Genomic DNA, 18,682 nt, shown 5'->3' on the forward strand with positions numbered 1-18,682 from the left:
GCTCCGTCTAGTGAGGAAGAAGGGCCAACATCGTCGCTTTGTAATCACCGCTAGTATCACTCGTAATTGCATCACTGAGGGACTTGTTGAACAAAGACTTGTATTCCTGGTCGATTTTGACAAGGTCGATCTGGCAAGAAATTAGACAAGCACCGATTAGTGTTCGAAAAAAGTGACATTTTTCGATAATTTTTCCCACTTTGTGATGAGCGTGATTAGTAGTCACTAGTCACGAGCAACGACAACAATAAATTGTTGTAATTTATTCTCACAAAAATGTGGCGTAAGAGGGATCAGGCAAGACCATTACGCCAGGGTCCGAGAAATTAAGGGAAGCACGCAAACAAATGGTTATTGCAAAGTATTTGGACATCAGTTGAGTTTGCAAATAACGTCAAGTTTTGTCCATTTGCGGGTCACAACTCACAAACTGCAATTTTCCAGCTGGGAAAATATCTACAGTATTTCATACAAGCAATGCCCTACACCCCACAGCCTTCTACCAACCAACCAACCGAATGTCGTTGGTAAGTAAACCTATCTAACCAAGCAGTGGGGCTGCTAAGAGAGAGAAAGAGGGAGAGAAACCGTTTATTTCGTCTGTTGCGAGAATAGTATGTATGTATAGTCGTATACACAACACGGTTGTTTTAAAGGCATACTAAATGAAATTTTCAAACGTGAATTAAGCATTAAAATGCGTAAACTGAACATTCAAGAATACATTTAAAAAAAAATTACCGAAAAAAAATTGTTTTCAATGGCGCTGGCAAGGCCCAAAGTCCAATGTTTCATTTATTTATTTTTTTTTTAAAATGACCAAAAAGTGCAAACACAGCTCGAGAATACGTCATAAAAGACAGCAATAACAAAAGCCACGTTACAACATCTGATGTTTTAACATCAGATCTGAGGTTTTGAGCAAACTGTCTGATGTTTTGACGTTAAAATCTGATGTTTTGATGTACAATTGTAAATACATAGCCTACAGTTAAATCGCCGGCAGTAACAACTGTTGCGTGATCAGCTGATTGCTCGTCTTTTATTACGTAGACTGTACAGTCGCACGCTTCGCTGCTCAGGCCGATTCTGGTTTTGAAAGCTCTGACAAAAGTACGCGTGCACTCGTGGTCAGACCGCAATGGGGCAAAATTTTATTGAAAATCGTTTTATGGCAGCAATTTAAACACAAAGAACGTGGAAAATCGCCAAGTCAGGTTTTCCTTTAGTATCCCTTTAAGAGACAGATCAATGTGATTGGTCAAAACACAAACATTGCTGTGGGACGATATCTGTTTAACCTTTATTTCCAACTGCTCACGGATTTAGAATTTATAGAAACAAGCTGGTGTGAGCTTAGACTGTAAGCCTTAGAGAAAGAGTTTAGGGCAAGCTTACACACGCACTTAAGGCTCCAAGACTGGAGGTACCACCATCTTCATTTGGAGTTAATTAAAGTGTCAGGACTCAGGAGGCGGAGAGGGATCTATCATTTAAGCCAGCGGTTCTTAACGTTTTGCCTTGTCGGCACAACCTTGAAATTACCAAACAGTTCTCGCACCCCCTCCTAGGATTGGCTGAAAAGTAATAGTCGCCCACAGTTCGAAATTTTTGTTGACACCTGGTAAAACGACTTTGCTTCTTTCGTCATATTATAACAAACTTTGGTTATTCAGCATCCCGGCACCACCTAGACACAGGTCTCGCACCCCTGGTTAAAAACCCCTGACTTAAGCTAAGACGTACCTCTGATCGCGTCACTATGATCCAGACAAGCTTATCGTCCTTGGTCCCTGCTCCTTCCATTGCATTGTGTAGAGCCTTGGCAAAGTAAGTCGACGGACTTCGAGCGATTTCAGCAATCGCGATCAGGCCGTCTTTTATGTTGCCAGAAAACTCTGATTTTATTGAATCGACGATGTCTTTCTTTGCTATCTAGTAAATAGTAAAAAGCATTGTTCGTAACAACTCCTATCTGCACTGGCAGCAGTCTGCGCATCTACATGAGTGACAGGCTTTCATAAGTTTAGATTAGTATGTGAAAGTTCAACAAGCGTTGTATAATTGAGTCTGGTTTATGTGTGAATATTGTCTTGCCACCGTTTTGGTCGTCTGCATATTCTATCTCTATGACAGTCTTGCTAGACTTCCTTTTCATAAACAACCGGTTTGCTGCAGTTTCAAGGTAATGACGAATTTTTGAACTAGCTTAGCAGTAGAGGCACACCTAGATGGAGTAATATTTTGTAACCAGAGAATATACCGAAAGAACAAGAGTAATAACATTGGTTACTTTGCTTAGTACTTACCAAACAACCAAATAGTAACGTCAACGAAAAAAGTTAAATCAATTGAATTGCTGGTAACTGACTCAATTGAACCTCAAGTAAAGCGAGCGGTAGATATCACGGAAAGCACAAAAAGAGGTTTTATTCCTCGTTAAATTATAGTTTTTAAAGCACCTTTTCATATTCGATGAAAATCTGTCGAAGCTGCGGAAAATTGTTGATTGTAAAGACGTCAATAAACGTTTGTTCGTCTGTTCCCAATTTCTTCTCCCCCGCCGCCAGCAAACGCTTAGCATCAGCAGTAGCTTTGGCGTCGTTTACTTTCCCACTGCAGTCCCGCGACCCCTGCAAACAAAATTCTGATTACAGCCTCTTAAAAACCGGACTCGGCTGTTTTAAGTAGGCTACCGTTTGTTTGTATGATGGGGCATGTGGGCCTCTGCTGCATGCCAGTGAGTGTGGTGTCAGGTGAACAGACAGCCAACCACATTACCCTTGATTCAGGCTTCCACGTTTATTACTCACTCGTCAAAACAACCGGCCTTCGCGTACTTTATAACTTGATTCTATTTGTCACAAACTTTTTGCTTCATACGAACGACAACAACAGCTCCTACGTATATCCGACGGACAGATTAACAAAATCCCACGCACGAAAAATCACTATATGACAGCATTTGTCGTGAATGAAGATAATGATTCAAGTCACAATGTTGGGGCAGAATGGAGTTTCTCTTCAGTACGACTGAAAAGTGGTAACTGGCAACAACGGGGAATTGAGCAACACATAGAAATATGACTGTTCACTTCAATGGCCGTGCTTTCTGTGGTGTAAAGCCACTGTAAGCTTCTTCAACCGACAGAATCAACCAAGAAATAAGAATTCAATTTTTTCATTCTAATTTACACTCTAACGACTTTCAACAGCCAATTTTATATCCACTTCAGCTTTTTGGAGTTGTTGTAAGCTAATCTACACTCATAACACTGTGTGATTTTTAGCCTTCATCAAAGTTATCCTCGTTACAGAACCAATACTTAAGAAAAAACGTTCCAATTGAAGGTGTCTACAGCAACCGTTTGCGAATTTGTAAATCGCAGATGGATAGACACAAGATCAAGCAAATTTGACCTAAAAAAAATTGTTTTGCTCAAATTTTCTCCTACTGTGCCTGTCCACCTATATTTAACAAACCCGCCAATCGTTCATTCAACTCACAGTATTCATTGATACAATCAAATTTTTAAAATCGCCGCTTGTGTCTCCCATTAAGTCCGTGGCAAGCACATGGCTGTAATCTCTTTGGTAGAATCGATTGATTTCTTTAATATCTTCGCTGCTACTGGTTGCTAAAACTTCAACAAGGGTCTGAAACATACAGTATTATACATGGACTTCGATAACACGCTTTGTCATATGCTACCTGTACACAAGCAATATAAATCTACGTAATCATTAAGTATTGAATAATTCATAGGTCAGGATAGTTGAAGCTTTTCGTGACATCTCTGCCTATGTGCAACTCAAGCGAAAACTTTAATTAACGACAAAACTTACCAATTTTGTCATGTGATTTTGTTGCAATGCAGATGTTTTCTGTATTTTGTGTAAAATTACAAAAGCGACTGCGTGTGTAGAGAGTAGAGAGATTCTAGAGTGGTGGATATGCGGCCCTACCAACTACTGTAAAATACTCAATACAAAGAGAATGTTCATCAGGCATTTGATTATAAAATGACTTGCGTTCTTCTGGTGACTATACTAGGTTACCACGTGATGTTAATAATGATACTCAGCTTTCATTTCAGCCGTTTCGCTAGTCGATACAACCGACTTTATCAAAGGGGTGGAAACAGGTAAACACTACCTGTTCAATGTTCAGCAGTAAATGGCACAACACAAAAGCATATTGACGAAATGCAATCACCATACTAACAATATTGAATGCTATTTAGATATATTTTGCACGGTATATAACTTTATTTATCGTGGATACTGATCTCAGCTCTTGGCAAGATATAATTTCAGCACGGTCATGCAGAGACGCCGCCATTAGGCTGCATTTCCTGGATCAAATTTAATATTTTGATCCAATTGTACAACTAACCGGATAACACTAACAGTAAATACAGCATTGCGCTAAATCTACGGTATTTTCGTTGTTGTTTCAATTATCAAAATTATCATTACACATTATAAATGTAAATGTGATGAAACACTGTTCGTTGTATTTACGGGATTTTTACAGATCTATGCAAATCTTTGAATCGTTTGATCGCATTGGTGCAATATGAACAAGCTATTGTACCGTATGGTTTCATAGTGTATTGAAAGCAATTGGGTAACAACATTACAGACTTCTTTATGTCAATCACGGGAAGTCACATGATTTATTAACAAGTCTCTAAAGAGAAAGCAGCTTACTGATTCTTTAGTTCCTAGTCCTTTCACAGCTTTGTGCAGACTCTTGGCACCGAATTCTGAAGGAAGCATATACAAAGCCATGATGGCGTCACGGAAATGCCCACTCAGCTCAGACTTTAGATCTTTCATCAAATCCTGCACACAGGGGAAAATGTTGAAAGGTATCGAACATAAGTTTTTAATCGGGTTTATCGACATGAAGAATAGCAGATTAAATGCGATAGTTATAATATATACTATTTATATACTAAAAACCTTAACAAGCCATTTCACATATTGAGATCATCAGAAGGTTTTAAAAAACATACAAAACCATAGGCGCCTAAGCCGTGGGGGCCAGGCCCCCACACATATTTCTGAGTGGGAGCAACTTTTTATACTGTATTGACACATAAAACAATAGATAAACTAGCGATCGGCAGCAGGAAAACATTTTTAAATGCAAACCGCAACAGCTTCGCGATAAATAATCATTAGAACAAGTAGCGATGCTGCAATCCCACCCCAGACAAAAAAATTTGTCATTTTTACATTGATTCAACGTCTGCAGACGTTGAATCAATGTAAAAATGACAGATTTTGTTGCCTGAGACATAGCAAAAATCTACCACTTTGCTTCAATGTCATTGAAGCTTCGATTCAATGTCATCAGATGTGGAATGCACCCAAAAACAACATAATTTGCTACGTAGACGCAGCGTGCGTTTAGCTTAATGCGCTTGCAAACAGACGCGATGTCGCTTTCGAAAGTCGAAACCTCTGCAGAGAATTGTCGTAGCAGTGAATCGCTCGCTGTGAAAATGAACTTGAAGTCTCGGCCGAGGTAACCACTAACCAACGTAACAAGGGCTGGTACAAACGGAAAAGACTAGAACATCACACGCCCAGGGCGAAAGAGAAAATTGAATTGAGTCCTGTCTTTGTCATGAGTTACCAAGGGGGTGGGGGGACTTATATACCAGTCCCAGGTATAACCTGTCCCCCCACCCCCCATGGTAACTCATGACAAAGACAGGACTCAATTCAATTTTCTCTTTCGCCCTGGGCGTGTGACGTTCTATTGTTCTAGTCGTTACCGGCACAAACCGCATTGCGCACACGCGGCATAATCAACACAACAACGGACTCGCGCAAACTGCATGGCGCACACACGACCGTTGCCATAGAAACCCGATCAAAGGCGGGAATATGCGCATCTTTTGTTTCATCTGCAACACGAAAACGGGCGTATTACAGCCAATTGAAACTTGAAAGCAGGTCAGGTGGTCAGCCATAAGTTGCGATATTGTAGTGAAAAGGGAGCAATGTCAAGTCGAAAACTTAATCAAACGTCTCTCTCCGTAACTATTTTTCAAGGAAAAACCTAGATCATCACATAACTAAGGCGAAACAGAAAATTGAATTGAGTCCTGTCTTTGTCATGAGTTACCAAGGGGGGTGGGGGGGGACTTATATACCAGTCCCAGGTATACAAGTCCCCCCCCCCCCTTGGTAACTCATGACAATAACAAGGCTCAATTCAATTTTCTCTTTCGCCTTAGTTATGTGATGTTCTAGGCGTTACCATTTTTCAAGGGCTGTTTATGGATGTCAGCAACTTTTAAATTTATTCAAGGTGACGTGCTATTGAATTGATGTAAACATGAATGATTTTGCTTTCAAAAGGTATATTTTCAAGCGTATGATCGAGTTAGTATTTTCAAAACATTTACAGTATACCTTTTAGTAAACCTTTTCGTCTCTTGTTTCATGCTAATAAATCTAGTTTGCTAAACTTTATGTTGTGCTTAGCTTGAAGAGTCGCAGTCCATCAATCGCCAGCCAACGCAGACGCATGGCATGTGTTTTGGTCGAGTTTTGTTTATAATAATTAACGGTAGGTCAAACGTAGCGATAACTCCGAGTGTGGCAATAAAAGCAATCCTAGTGTGACGACATAATTACGTCATCCATCGCGTGACATTTCGCTGAATTTACGTTGCTGCTGATGAAACGCGCTTTCGCCCCCACGGCCAAAAAAATAGTTAGGCGCCTATGTACAAAACTATACATAATACTTGCATAAATTATAAATCTATGGTTTTTAGTGAATGGTAACTGTATTTTCTGTAATTCACTCTGCTTGGGTTTTTCGTTTGGCATGGAGTACTTTTTTAGTAGTCTTTATTAAAGGGGGTATGTTAAAATACGAATTTTGAGTAAAAACTCTGAGTACCCCCCAAAATTATGCCACTGGGAGTAAAAAAACATATTATGAAAATAATTTTGGATTACCCCTCCGGGAACTCCCCGCTACCGGGGGTTTTTATGAGCGATTGTCAAAATACATGGGATTTGATACCTAAAATTTGAACCGTATGTCATAGAAGGCTGGAACCAGTCTCAAAAGTTTCGTTTTGAAAAGTTAAGATAGGAATGTAACAGTTTCAGAAGTGTCAGGTGTATGGACAGGCCCATTTTGGCCCAAAACGGCCTATTTGGCCTATCGTGATTGTATGAAATTTAAAATTTTACCTTAATCAGATTGAAACCGGGATAATTTTTTGTTTAAAACGTTATGATTCGAATTAGTACTTTCAAATGAATCATATGCATGTCTAGTTGTAGAAAATTGATTGATTATATGACGTCATTACGTTTAAAATCAGAGACGTTTTGGGTAATGTCTTAAAAATTGAAATATAGGCATACAGCCAGTCATTACAAAGCATTTTCAATTTTCTTGCCCATGTTTGCTCTTTTTAAATATAAATAAATGTACCGTATTTTACGGACCATAAGGCGCACCGGACTATAAGGCGCACTGTCAATAAATTGCTTTGATTAGTTTTTTGTTCATACATAAGGCGCACCGGACTATAAGGCGCACCGGACCATAAGGCGCACCGGACCATATATAATGGTATATCGGTACTGGTTTTGAGTGTAGGCAATAAAGCACTACCGCACTTGATCCATACATAAGGCGCATCGGACCATAAGGCGCATGATCAATTTATGAGGAAAAAAAAGAATTTAAAGTGCGCCTTATGGTCCGTAAAATACGGTACGTGTCAGTTATCAATGCGACGTATTATATATATTCAGTATACGCTACTGTAAACTATATATACTGATAAATTAATAAGAACAGGATGCTATGTAATAATAAATGATAGTTTATTTGTTTGTGCATTTGCAGTTTGTGTATTATTTCTTTGTTTTGGATATGGACAGCTTTGTCTGACGCAAATAAATAATAATAATAGTTATGTTTCAAAAGTCCAATGTTATGGAAGTATTGTGTAGTTCCAGATATCAAATTAGTTAGTAATTTTTTAACTTTTTATTAAGAGCTTCATTCAATAGTTGAACTGTTTCATTTGAAACACAGCATTTGATTCGGACAGATCTGACATACAACACAAGTCGACACATCCGAGCTATTATGAATGATCTGAAAGTATCAGTAACGAGAAGTTCAGGATTTTCAGGGGAAATCCATATTTCTCCATCTCTACAGTTGCCAACCTTCTTGAAGTATGTAAGTAATAAGGCATCATCATTCACAACTTCAACAATATTAGCAAGGTACCAGTGTTATTAGCTTCCTTCAATCCAGATGGCAGCTACGAACTCACCAACTTGATAGGCTGGTGCTGCAGAATCAGATTCCTGGTCATTTGATGTGGAGCTTGAATTTGCCTCTGTAAGCAAATGCATAGCAGAAAGCACACTTTGTAGGTCTGACATTGTTATACTGTAGTTGCACATGAACGGCGAACGTGAATTATCTAACTAGCTGATAAGGTTGTTGGCATAGTCTTCTAATCTGGAATTTCTATAGTCTCGTTTCAGTCGGAATATTGAAGCACTTGATTTTAGGGAAAGGCATGTCTTCTTTGCATAGCAAACTTCAGTGCAAAGTCTTTTGTTCTTTATGTGATCTGTTACAGCATCACTTTGAAGGTTAGCACTCACTTCCTCAGAAGTGGTAAAAGGCCCTGGTGGATTTTGCGCTTTCAGGAAATCTAAATCAGCAAGTTTTACTCTGATATTAAGAGCTTCTTTTTCAGAGTAACATTTTTCTTGATAAGCTTTCATCTTTTCAGTCCATTGCAGTCTAATTTCTTTCCTGTCTTGTTCTGGTTTTTTCCATTTCTTTTTGTCAATCTTCTGAATATTTTCAAGTAAATCCGTGCTTTTGTTGAGAACTACACTTCTGGAGACTGTATCAAGATTTCTTTTACCATAAATATTTATCTTGTAGTTCACTAATCCGACACTACGTTCTTCACCCAGGTTGTGAACTGGAAGATTATCCAGTTTCTGTAGGACATCATCTCTTGCCGAACCAATTTTCAACAGCGATCGTGTGTCCTCATTTGCAGCAGGACCAAAACCAAACAGAGACCCTTTTTGAGTTGCCAAGCCTTTAGCAAAAGATTGAAGGAATAGAGCAAGCAAGCTCTTAACTTCATTACAGTGTTCTTGCAAGCAAACATCAATCGAGCTGAGAATTGTTGGTTTAGGTAATGTCGATTTGGACATATCAATTGACGAAAAGAAGTGTATGGGTATGAAGGTGAATCTTGAAAAAAACAAAAGTGATGGTGAGTGGAGCAGAAAGAACAGTTGTTGAGAGCAAAGTAGATCCCTGTGGAATATGTGGCAAGAGAGTGATGAGAAATTCAATGCAATGCAAGGAATGTGGAAAGTGGGTACATGCAAGATGTGCTAATGTCAAGAGAGCCGCAACAAGATTGGCGAAGTGTTTTGTTTGTGGGAAATGCAGTAAAGGAAGGAATGAAGTGGAAGGCCATGATGATGAGTTCTGCCATGGCATCGAAACAGTGACAGACTTCTGTTATCTGGGTGATCGGATAAATGGAAGTGGTGGATGTGAAGCAGCGGTGACAACAAGGGCAAGATTGGGCTGGGCAAAGTTCAGGGAATGTGGGGAAATGTTGTATGGCAGAAAATTTTCACTAAGGATGAAAGGAAAAGTATATATATCGGAGCTGTGTGCGGCCTGCAATGCTATATGGTAGCGAGACATGGGCATTGAAAGAGAGTGAACTGGCAATCCTGAGAAAAACGAAAAGGTCAATGGTGAGAGCAATGTGTGGGGTGAAAACGAGAAGGGAAAAAAGGACTGAAGAATTGTTGGCATAGGCGCCTAACCCGTGGGGGCGTGGGGACCAGGCCCCCACGCATATCTATGAGTGGGAGCAACTTTTTATGCTGCATTGATACATAAAACAATAGATGAACTAGCGATCGGCAGCAGGAAAACATTTTTAAATGCAAACCGCAACAGCTTCGCGCTAAATAATCACTAGAACGAGTAGCGATGTTACAATCCCACACCAGACAAAAAAATCTGTCATTTTTACATTGATTTAACGTCTGCAGACGTTGAATCAATGTAAAATGACTGATTTTGCTGCCTGAGATATAGCAAAAATCTACCATATTGCGTCGATTCAATGTCATCAGATGTTTGGTATCAGAGTAGCGATGCTACAATCCCACACCAGACAAAAAAATCTGTCATTTTTACATTGATTTAACGTCTGCAGACGTTGAATCAATGTAAAATGACTGATTTCGCTGCCTGAGATATAGCAAAAATCTACCATATTGCGTCGATTCAATGTCATCAGATGTTGAATGCACTCAAAAACAACATAATTTGCTACGTTGACGCAGCGTGCGTTTAGCTTTATGCGCATGCAAACAGACTCGATGTCGCTTTCGAAAGTCGAAACCTCTGCAGAGAATTGTCGCGGCAGTGAATCGCTTGCTGTGAAAATGAACTTGAAGTCTCGGCCCGAGGTAACCACTAACCAACGTAACAAGGGCTGGTGCAAACCGCATTGCGCACATGTGGCATAATCAACACAACAATGGACACGCGCAAACTGCATGGCGCACACACGACCGTTGCCATAGAAACCCGATCAAAGGCGGGGAATATGCGCATCTTTTGTTTCATCTGCAACACGAAAACGGGCGTATTACAGCCAATTGAAACTTGAACGCTGGTCAGCCATAAGTTGCGATATTGTAGTGAAAAGGGAGCAATGTCAAGTCGAAAACTTAATCAAACGTCTCTCCGTAACTATTTTTCAAGGGCTGTTTACGGATGTCAGCAACTTTTAAATTTATTCAAGGTGACGTGCTGTTGAATTGATGTAAACATGAATGATTTTGCTTGCAACAGGTATATTTTCAAGCGTATGATCAAGTTAGTATTTTCATTCCATTTACAGACAATACCTTTTAGTAAACCTTTTCGTCTCTTGTTTCATGCTAATAAATCTAGTTCGTTGCTAAACTTTATGTTGTGCTTAGCATAAAGAATCGCACTCCATCAACCGCTAGCCAACGCAGACGCATAGCATGTGTTTTGGTCGAGTTTTGTTTATAATAATTAACGGTAGGTCGAACGTAGCGATAACTCCGAGTGTGGCAATAAAAGCAATTCTAGTGTGACGACATAATTACGTCATCCATCTGCATGACATTTCGCTGAATTTACGTTGCTGCTGGTGAAACACGCTTTCGCCCCCACGGCCAAAAAAATAGTTAGGCGCCTATGATTGTTGGATATGCTAGAGATGAGAGAGACCATAGACCAACTGGCAAGAGCAAATGGAGTAAGATGGTATGGACATGTGATAAGGAGGGAGGAAGGAAGTTTTCTTAGAAAGGCACTAGATCTAAAGGTGGATAGGAAGAGGAAACGCGGTCGTCCAAGAAGAACGTGGAAACAACAAGTGAAGGATGAGTTTAAAAAAGTCGGACTAAAGGAGGAAGATGCAAGGGACAGGGTGAAATGGAGAAAAGGGATTAAGACAATTGCTGCGCGGAAACAATCGGCCACCCCCACTAGTGGGGAACAAACCGACGATGGATTATGATGAAGTAACACACTCTGATGTTTGCAGGAAATGATGTGCCTGAAGCATAGTCAAGTCGTGCATATAATTATGACTCATGCAAAAATATTGCAACCCTATCATAGCATATTAATCAAAAATTTTAGGCCCATTTCCAACTCATTAAGGCTAATTTATTACCAAATTTTTGATTTTGTACCATCGCGGTAGGTTAAATGGTCATTTTGGGCCAAAATGGGCTTGTATCATACGGGCAAACTATACACCTGAAACTTCTGAAACTGTTACATTCCTATCTTAACTTTTCAAGACAAAACTTTTGAGACTAGTCCGAGCTTTCTATGACCACCGCCACCGGTTCATAAGTTAGGTGTCAAATCCAATGCATTTTGGAAATCGCTCGTTAGACCCCCCGGTAGCGGGGAGTTTCCGGAGGGGCAACCCAAAAATTTTTTCATAATATATTTTTTTACACCCAGTGGCATAATTTTGGGGGGTACTGAGATTTTTTTAATTTTAACATACCTCCCTATAATAGTATTTACTGTTTAAGAACAGCATGTGAAAAAGCAAATGGATCTAGACTGTGCAGTGTGCATGATTAAGCAAAATTCCATGGTCTCATAACAACAGCACTGATTCCTTCACTGATAGAACTTATATTGATGTGGAAGAGCATTGAACTTTGACCTTGAGGTCATATGAAATCATGTGAACCACATTGCTAATGTGTCAATATACTTTTTATAATTAGGAAAGGAAAGTTTAGGCTATTTGGTATTTGCTCTTCAGAAACAAAACATTGCTGCCTCGAAACCATACAATAGCGAATATGACTCGGCAACTACAAATTACCTTTTGTTACTTTCTTAAACAGTTTATGAATCAATTTTATTTAGTTATCATCCTTATTTGCAGTTTTCATTTGACTTAACAACACCCAACAACATATAACATCAACATAAGGCAAACCAGGGCGTGTTGTCACAGGTTTGGGGTTTTTCGATTTGTGCTTTTGCTATATACAATGCAAGTAATTTGGTTATATCCACGGGGCGTGTTGTCACAAATTTTTTTACAAAACATTGATTTTCTTGAAATCCTTTTGCGATTAAAAAGTTTAACTAGTGGCAAAAGGAAGTGTAAGTGGACAGTGTACGAATGATATAACCAAATCACTTACATTGTCCTAGCAAAAGCACAAATCGAAAAACCCCAAACCTGTGACAACATGCCCCGGTTTGCCTTACAAAATCAAATTTTATTACGTGGAATTTACACATTTATAAACAAGTTGAAATTAATTCAACAACTGCTTTGGGTCTTGTTTGCTTGCCTTCACATATCGACCAAGTGTTCGGTAGTTTATGCCAAATTTTGCTTCTGCCTCTCGTAAGCTGTGACCATCATCACAGCTGTGACAACTCGCCCCGATGTACGCAATCAGACAAAAGTTTTAATGGCAGCTAGAAAAGGCACGCTATCAACTTCTAAAGTGTCAGCTAAACTTCTAACATAATAAGCTATAAAACTGATTTCATATTTGCGGTCAGACTGCTCTTATGAAAGCGTCACACAATTTTAAAAAGTTAGTGAAATTTACATCAATGACCAAATTTTTGATAATAATTTAAGCTAAACCTGACTGTCTTTTCTTGACTTTGCTAACCTCAAAATGAAGATAACTCTTAACAAAGCACGTGCTACAAATATATATAGACTCGAAGCATTCAGTGCAAGTACAAAAAAATTGCTGTGACAACACGCCCCGGTTTGCCTTACTATCAGCATTTGCAAGTGAAAAATTTGTATACGGTATATAATTGTTTTTTGGATGAAGACGTTTGAATCTATTATTATTACCACCTTTAGGCTACTTCAAAGAATGACCTAGGCTGGGTGTGGGGTAAACCACTACTACTGTCAATTTAACATGCAAAATAGTTGCAAATCAGCCTTTGCATTGAAGTTGAAGACATAACTAGCGGGTTGATTTTCACACCTGGTGTGATAGCGGTTACAAGGAAACGCTGTGCCAGATATTCATTATGTACATACATATAGCTAAAATAAATCAATTATATTGCTGAGCTGAAACAAAGCTAAATTCCTACACTTTGTGTGTATATAAATATTTTGCAGGTTCAAAAAAACTTCAATTAAACTTGGAGTAAATTTTCATTCCTGTGGTAAGATAACCTACCCTTTGGTAGTCTCTGTGATATGCCTTTTTTATTTCTTGCCTCTGCGAGTTTGTTTGTGCTGTCGAAATTTTAATGATTGTTGCCTCATCAGTTCCTAATAAAAATGTAAAACAGTTCCATATATATAATACTGTACAAAAGCATGTGTTTTATAATTTCAAAAACCATTGAAAAGACAGCACATATTACTCAATGAATGCACAACAAACTATCTGTCATTAGATAGTTGCATATGCTAGTATCATTTATCACCTGATCAATATATATTTAAAAAGTTCCAGTTTGATGATTAACATATCAACTTCTGCAGCATAAATGGTGGCAATCCACTCATTTTCAACACTAATTTCAAGCTTTACTGAATGACACACTTTAAATTTGATACTTTAAAATTAATAAAAATAGATGTTGATCATATGAAAATGTGTACTTAATATACAAAGGTGTTGAACATGTGAAAAATGTTGAAAAGATGTAAGATATAATGCTTACATTTCCAAAATAAGTAAGGCTGTGGCTAAATTTACACTATATAGTGTAAGAATAGCCTCAATAGTGTTGCCAGATAAGGAATTCCTCCCTAATTTGAGCAAAGTTTAAAGCTGTTGAAAACAAAAACTTGTATTTGGAAATGTTGTTGGTCTTGGGCAAAGATCAAAACCCTAAACTTATTCCTAGCTCTAGCCCTTACCTTAACCCTTCCTAACTTTAATCCTAACTCTGGCAACACTTCATTGTGTAAAAATAGCCACTTCCAATAATAAAGATGTTAATAGAGTAGAATAGACTCAGAGTAGCAATCTGTGGGCTAGAAAACATACAACTAAAATAATTGATCATAGCAGAACACATTTTCTTGTCAAGATAAGATCGGCATCAATAATTTTGGTTGGTTTTTGCAGTACGGTAGCCTATATAACATGTTGAATTAAAATATGATGAGTTTCATCACTCAATCATCAGCAATAACTTACCTGCTCCTTTCATAGCATTCCTGAGCAAGCTGGCGTCTCCACTGGGATTGAAATGCGTGGCAGCAATGATAGATCCATAGTAATTCGCTTGTCTAGCCATTTTAAACACACTAAGATCTATGGGAAACTAAACTAGAAAACTACTAACTAAACAGTAAGTTAAATGAAACAGAGATTGTTATTGAGATGTGCTACTTAATGACACACTTAGAATAGATTATTTAAAAAAAGATATGGCTATATTTAGCCATTGTTATGCATGTAACAATTAGTAAGTGGGACTTTTGGAAACCCTTGTCTTGAACAATTGCGCTCAAATCTGGCTCATATTATATTGCTGTCAATCAGAACTGCGATCAGCGACTTCGGCTTTTTTAAAAATTTTCTCTCGATCTTTTCAGGGTACGAACTGACTGTACGAATGAGTTCAAGGTACGAACTAGGTTGCACCCATTCCAAATTCCAATTTCCAGCGCTGCTGCAGTCACGGCGACCAGGCGACGCCAGTGACACCGCGTGTCGTAATTCTTTTCTAATCAATCCACAAGGGGTCTCGGATACATTGGAGCAGATGCAATGCGCTCTTTCGGTTTCGCAAGAAATAGGCCTTTAGTCTATTTGATGTTTTATGAAAAAGTTAAACCATAGCATTCGAATAAGTTCCCGCGCTTTTCAAAGTAAGCAGCAAAATTTCTCTCTCCAGGCCCAAATCAAAAAATGGACTCATAAAAAAAAAATTAAGGCCTGGAGAAAAGCTAATTATAAAAGAAACAAGAAGAAAATTTGATTGTAGTCATATCAGCACCAAAATAATCAAAATCAACCAGGAAGTTGCGGAGATAATTAAACTTGAAAACACCTTCAGTTAGGCTAACTAACAAGTCAGCAGTCATTGTTTGTTTTGCATTTACGAAGATAAATCACTGCTGCCAGTGAAATCACCAAGTTTAGAAGACAAAGCATTAAAGCAAAGTAAGTTAAAAGGACTCAGTTTGACATTCTTTACATTTTCTCAATCGAGCCATTATTTTTCACCCAACCGTAAGTAGGCCTAACCTTCAACCCAACCAAGACCAATTTCAGCACAAGCTCAACCATCAACACCAAAGAAGTTCATTTATTGGAAACAAATCAAATTTCAGAAGAAAAGAAAAAATATCAAATCTGGACAGTTAATTATTGTACGTTACCACTCCATTTTTTGTTTAATTTTAGTTTGTTATTCTATTAATTTGTAGTTCTGCACAATTTTGAAGTAACCAGCTAGGTCAAGACTGCCGAATATTTTTTTTTCTAAGTTTCATACTTTGTGACGTAATAATAATATTTTTGAAATCTTTACCTATTCCTACATTGATCGATATCATAAACCGACTAAATTAGGCTACGTCTACGTAATCCTCGCCAGGCTTAATTATCTTTTTGAGCTGCATATTTTTAATCAGGTATCATTTTAACTCAATTCATTCGATTTTATATCACTGCTTGACGCAATTTTGCCCTGAGTTACCTTTCATCAACTAAAATAAGTATCGTAATTTAATTTAGTTCCTAGTTTCAAATTTAAATTATTACTTGCAGTGCCTAGTCAATTTCCAAAATCCTTGCTAAATTAAATATTTCATAACTCAATAATAGTGTTTTGTTTATTTTCCAAAGTATTTCTCGCATGCTCACACCACTTAAACCAGACCTGTTTTTTGTTCTTTTTCGACGCTTATTGGCCGCCGTCCTATTTTGTTACACAAAAGTGGATTCTTTGATTATCCTGACTACAAGTTATAAATGCAGGTGTTGGTGATTTTTCTTTTTATCTGTTTTGTTGCAAAGTCATTTTGTAACCTTTCGTGTCCTGCGTCATTGCCCAGCCAGCAAGCCCATATGGGCCCCATATACTATTTTAATGGGCTTGTGGGCATGTGGGTTTTATGTGGGTTTTTTTGTTTTTGCCATATGCGCCCAATATGGGCTTTCTTGCAGAATGTGTTGCTAAATGACAAGGTGGAATATAAACCTTCCAATCTTCAAATGCGTGATCATATAAATGCATTTTAAGAAATTTAGCCACATAAAATTATTGATCATGGGCTAAGCATGAAATATTGATGGGCTTCCCACTTTGTTTATGGGCAGACCATGGGCTGCCCACTTTGTTTATGGGCAGACCATGGGCTGCCCACATTTTTTATGGGCAGAACATGGGCAGCCCACATTTTTTATGGGCAGATCATGGGCTACCCACATTTTTCATGGGCAGGCCATGGGCTGCCCACATTTTTTATGGGCAGACCATGGGCTGCCCACATTTTTTATGGGCAGACCATGGGCTACCCACATTTTTCATGGGCAGGCCATGGGCTGCCCACATTTTTTATGGGCAGACCATGGACTGCCCACATTTTTTATGGGCAGACCATGGGCTACCCACACAGTGATTCAAAGGTTTGTGGGCAACCCATACTAATATGATATACACCTCGATCAGCATTTGTCTAGACTTTGAGATTTTTTAGTTGTCTCAAACGACTTTTGTTGATCTTTTAAACAAACACAAAATGAAATTGAACAAGCAAAATTACTGGAGGCACCTTGCTATGCATTGCGCAAAGCTCACTGCTTGCAGTTGGAGCACTTTGGCAAGGTTAGCAGTAGTACTATTTTTTGTGCTTACGTACCACAAATAGGAAAATGTCACATGGAGCTATATACCTACTCGTGCGTTGTTGATCAAAATAAAACACATCGTGTGCACTGTCTGCAGTTGACGCTCTTGGCTTACGCCGATTGAGCACTTTACTGGGGGCACCTTGCTATGCATTGCGCAAAGTTCACTGCTTGCAGTTTGGCACTTTGGCATCTGTCTGCAGTTATATACCTAATATACATATGGGCAGCCTGTATTAGATTTATGGGTTACATATGGGCAGCCCATGTTAGATTTGTGGGTTGAGTGTGAGCAACCCATAAATGAATATGGGCAGCCTATATGGGGGCAATGTGATGCCCGCGGACACAATGTGTATGGGCCCCATATGGGCATCTCACATGGGGCCCGTACATCAGCCCATATGGGTCCCCATGTGGGGCCCATATAGGCTTGCTGGCTGGGTGGTTGTGTATTCATCTGTTGGTCATACTTTGTTTGTTGCAATGTCTGCGGATTGTAAAAACTTGTATTCAAAAAACTCCTTCTCTTTAACTAACAATATTAATAGGAACCAGCTATCGATTTTACATGTAAACATGAGAAGCCTAGTTGGCAACTTTGAAAAATTAGAATCACTACTTGTCGAAATGCAAGAAGCACCGGACCTTATTGCTGTGTCAGAAACCTGGCTGAATGAAAATCGATTGCAATTTGTTAGTTTGCAAGGCTATAATTTTGTCCACTTTAATAACAAACGAACTGATGCTAAAATACAAGCAGGCGGTGTCGGGCTATACGTAAGCAGTTCAATAAAGTATAATCAAATTAATAATTTAAGTTTAAACTTACAGGAATGTGAAGATCTCTGGGTGGATATTACTTTATCAAACAGTAGACAATGCACAGTTGGTGTAGTCAGGGCCGGATTAAGACGAAACTGGGCCTGATGCTGCAGCGCAAAAACAGGCCTATTTTTTCTAGGCATTGGTACATATGCATTCGACACTCTGACTCCACCGTACACGCGTAATCAGACCGACCAAAGAGCCTTTATTGCTTTCGACGCAGTCAGCCAAATTTTAATGAACATGAACAATAATAACGACGTGTTATCGTAAAAACTCGAGAGTAACATCAGGCTATGTAACACCAACACAATTCAATACCAATATTGCCTGAAAAGCGGAGTTAATGAAGAAAAGGCTAATCCAGATCAACTTAACGTTGGCATATTGTCAATGCTGCGCTAGTGCTGCTTAC

At 38.7% G+C, this 18,682-nt stretch overlaps 1 protein-coding gene across 1 annotated transcript; it reads right to left on the reverse strand.

The window, feature by feature from the left end:
• Positions 1 to 14,917, reverse strand: LOC145771394 (annexin A7-like). Its single transcript, XM_082583156.1, has 7 exons — positions 14,776 to 14,917; positions 13,801 to 13,895; positions 4,714 to 4,848; positions 3,508 to 3,657; positions 2,463 to 2,633; positions 1,747 to 1,935; positions 1 to 130 (listed from the first exon to the last, which is right to left on the reverse strand). Exons 1-7 carry the CDS (start codon positions 14,873 to 14,875, stop codon positions 8 to 10), a joined length of 963 nt encoding a protein of 320 aa, XP_082439282.1. The 5' UTR covers positions 14,876 to 14,917; the 3' UTR covers positions 1 to 7.
• Positions 14,918 to 18,682: the final 3,765 nt, after the last annotated feature.

This window comes from Aplidium turbinatum, chromosome 5, assembly GCF_918807975.1.
Source record: "Aplidium turbinatum chromosome 5, kaAplTurb1.1, whole genome shotgun sequence".
Taxonomy (NCBI): domain Eukaryota; kingdom Metazoa; phylum Chordata; class Ascidiacea; order Aplousobranchia; family Polyclinidae; genus Aplidium; species Aplidium turbinatum.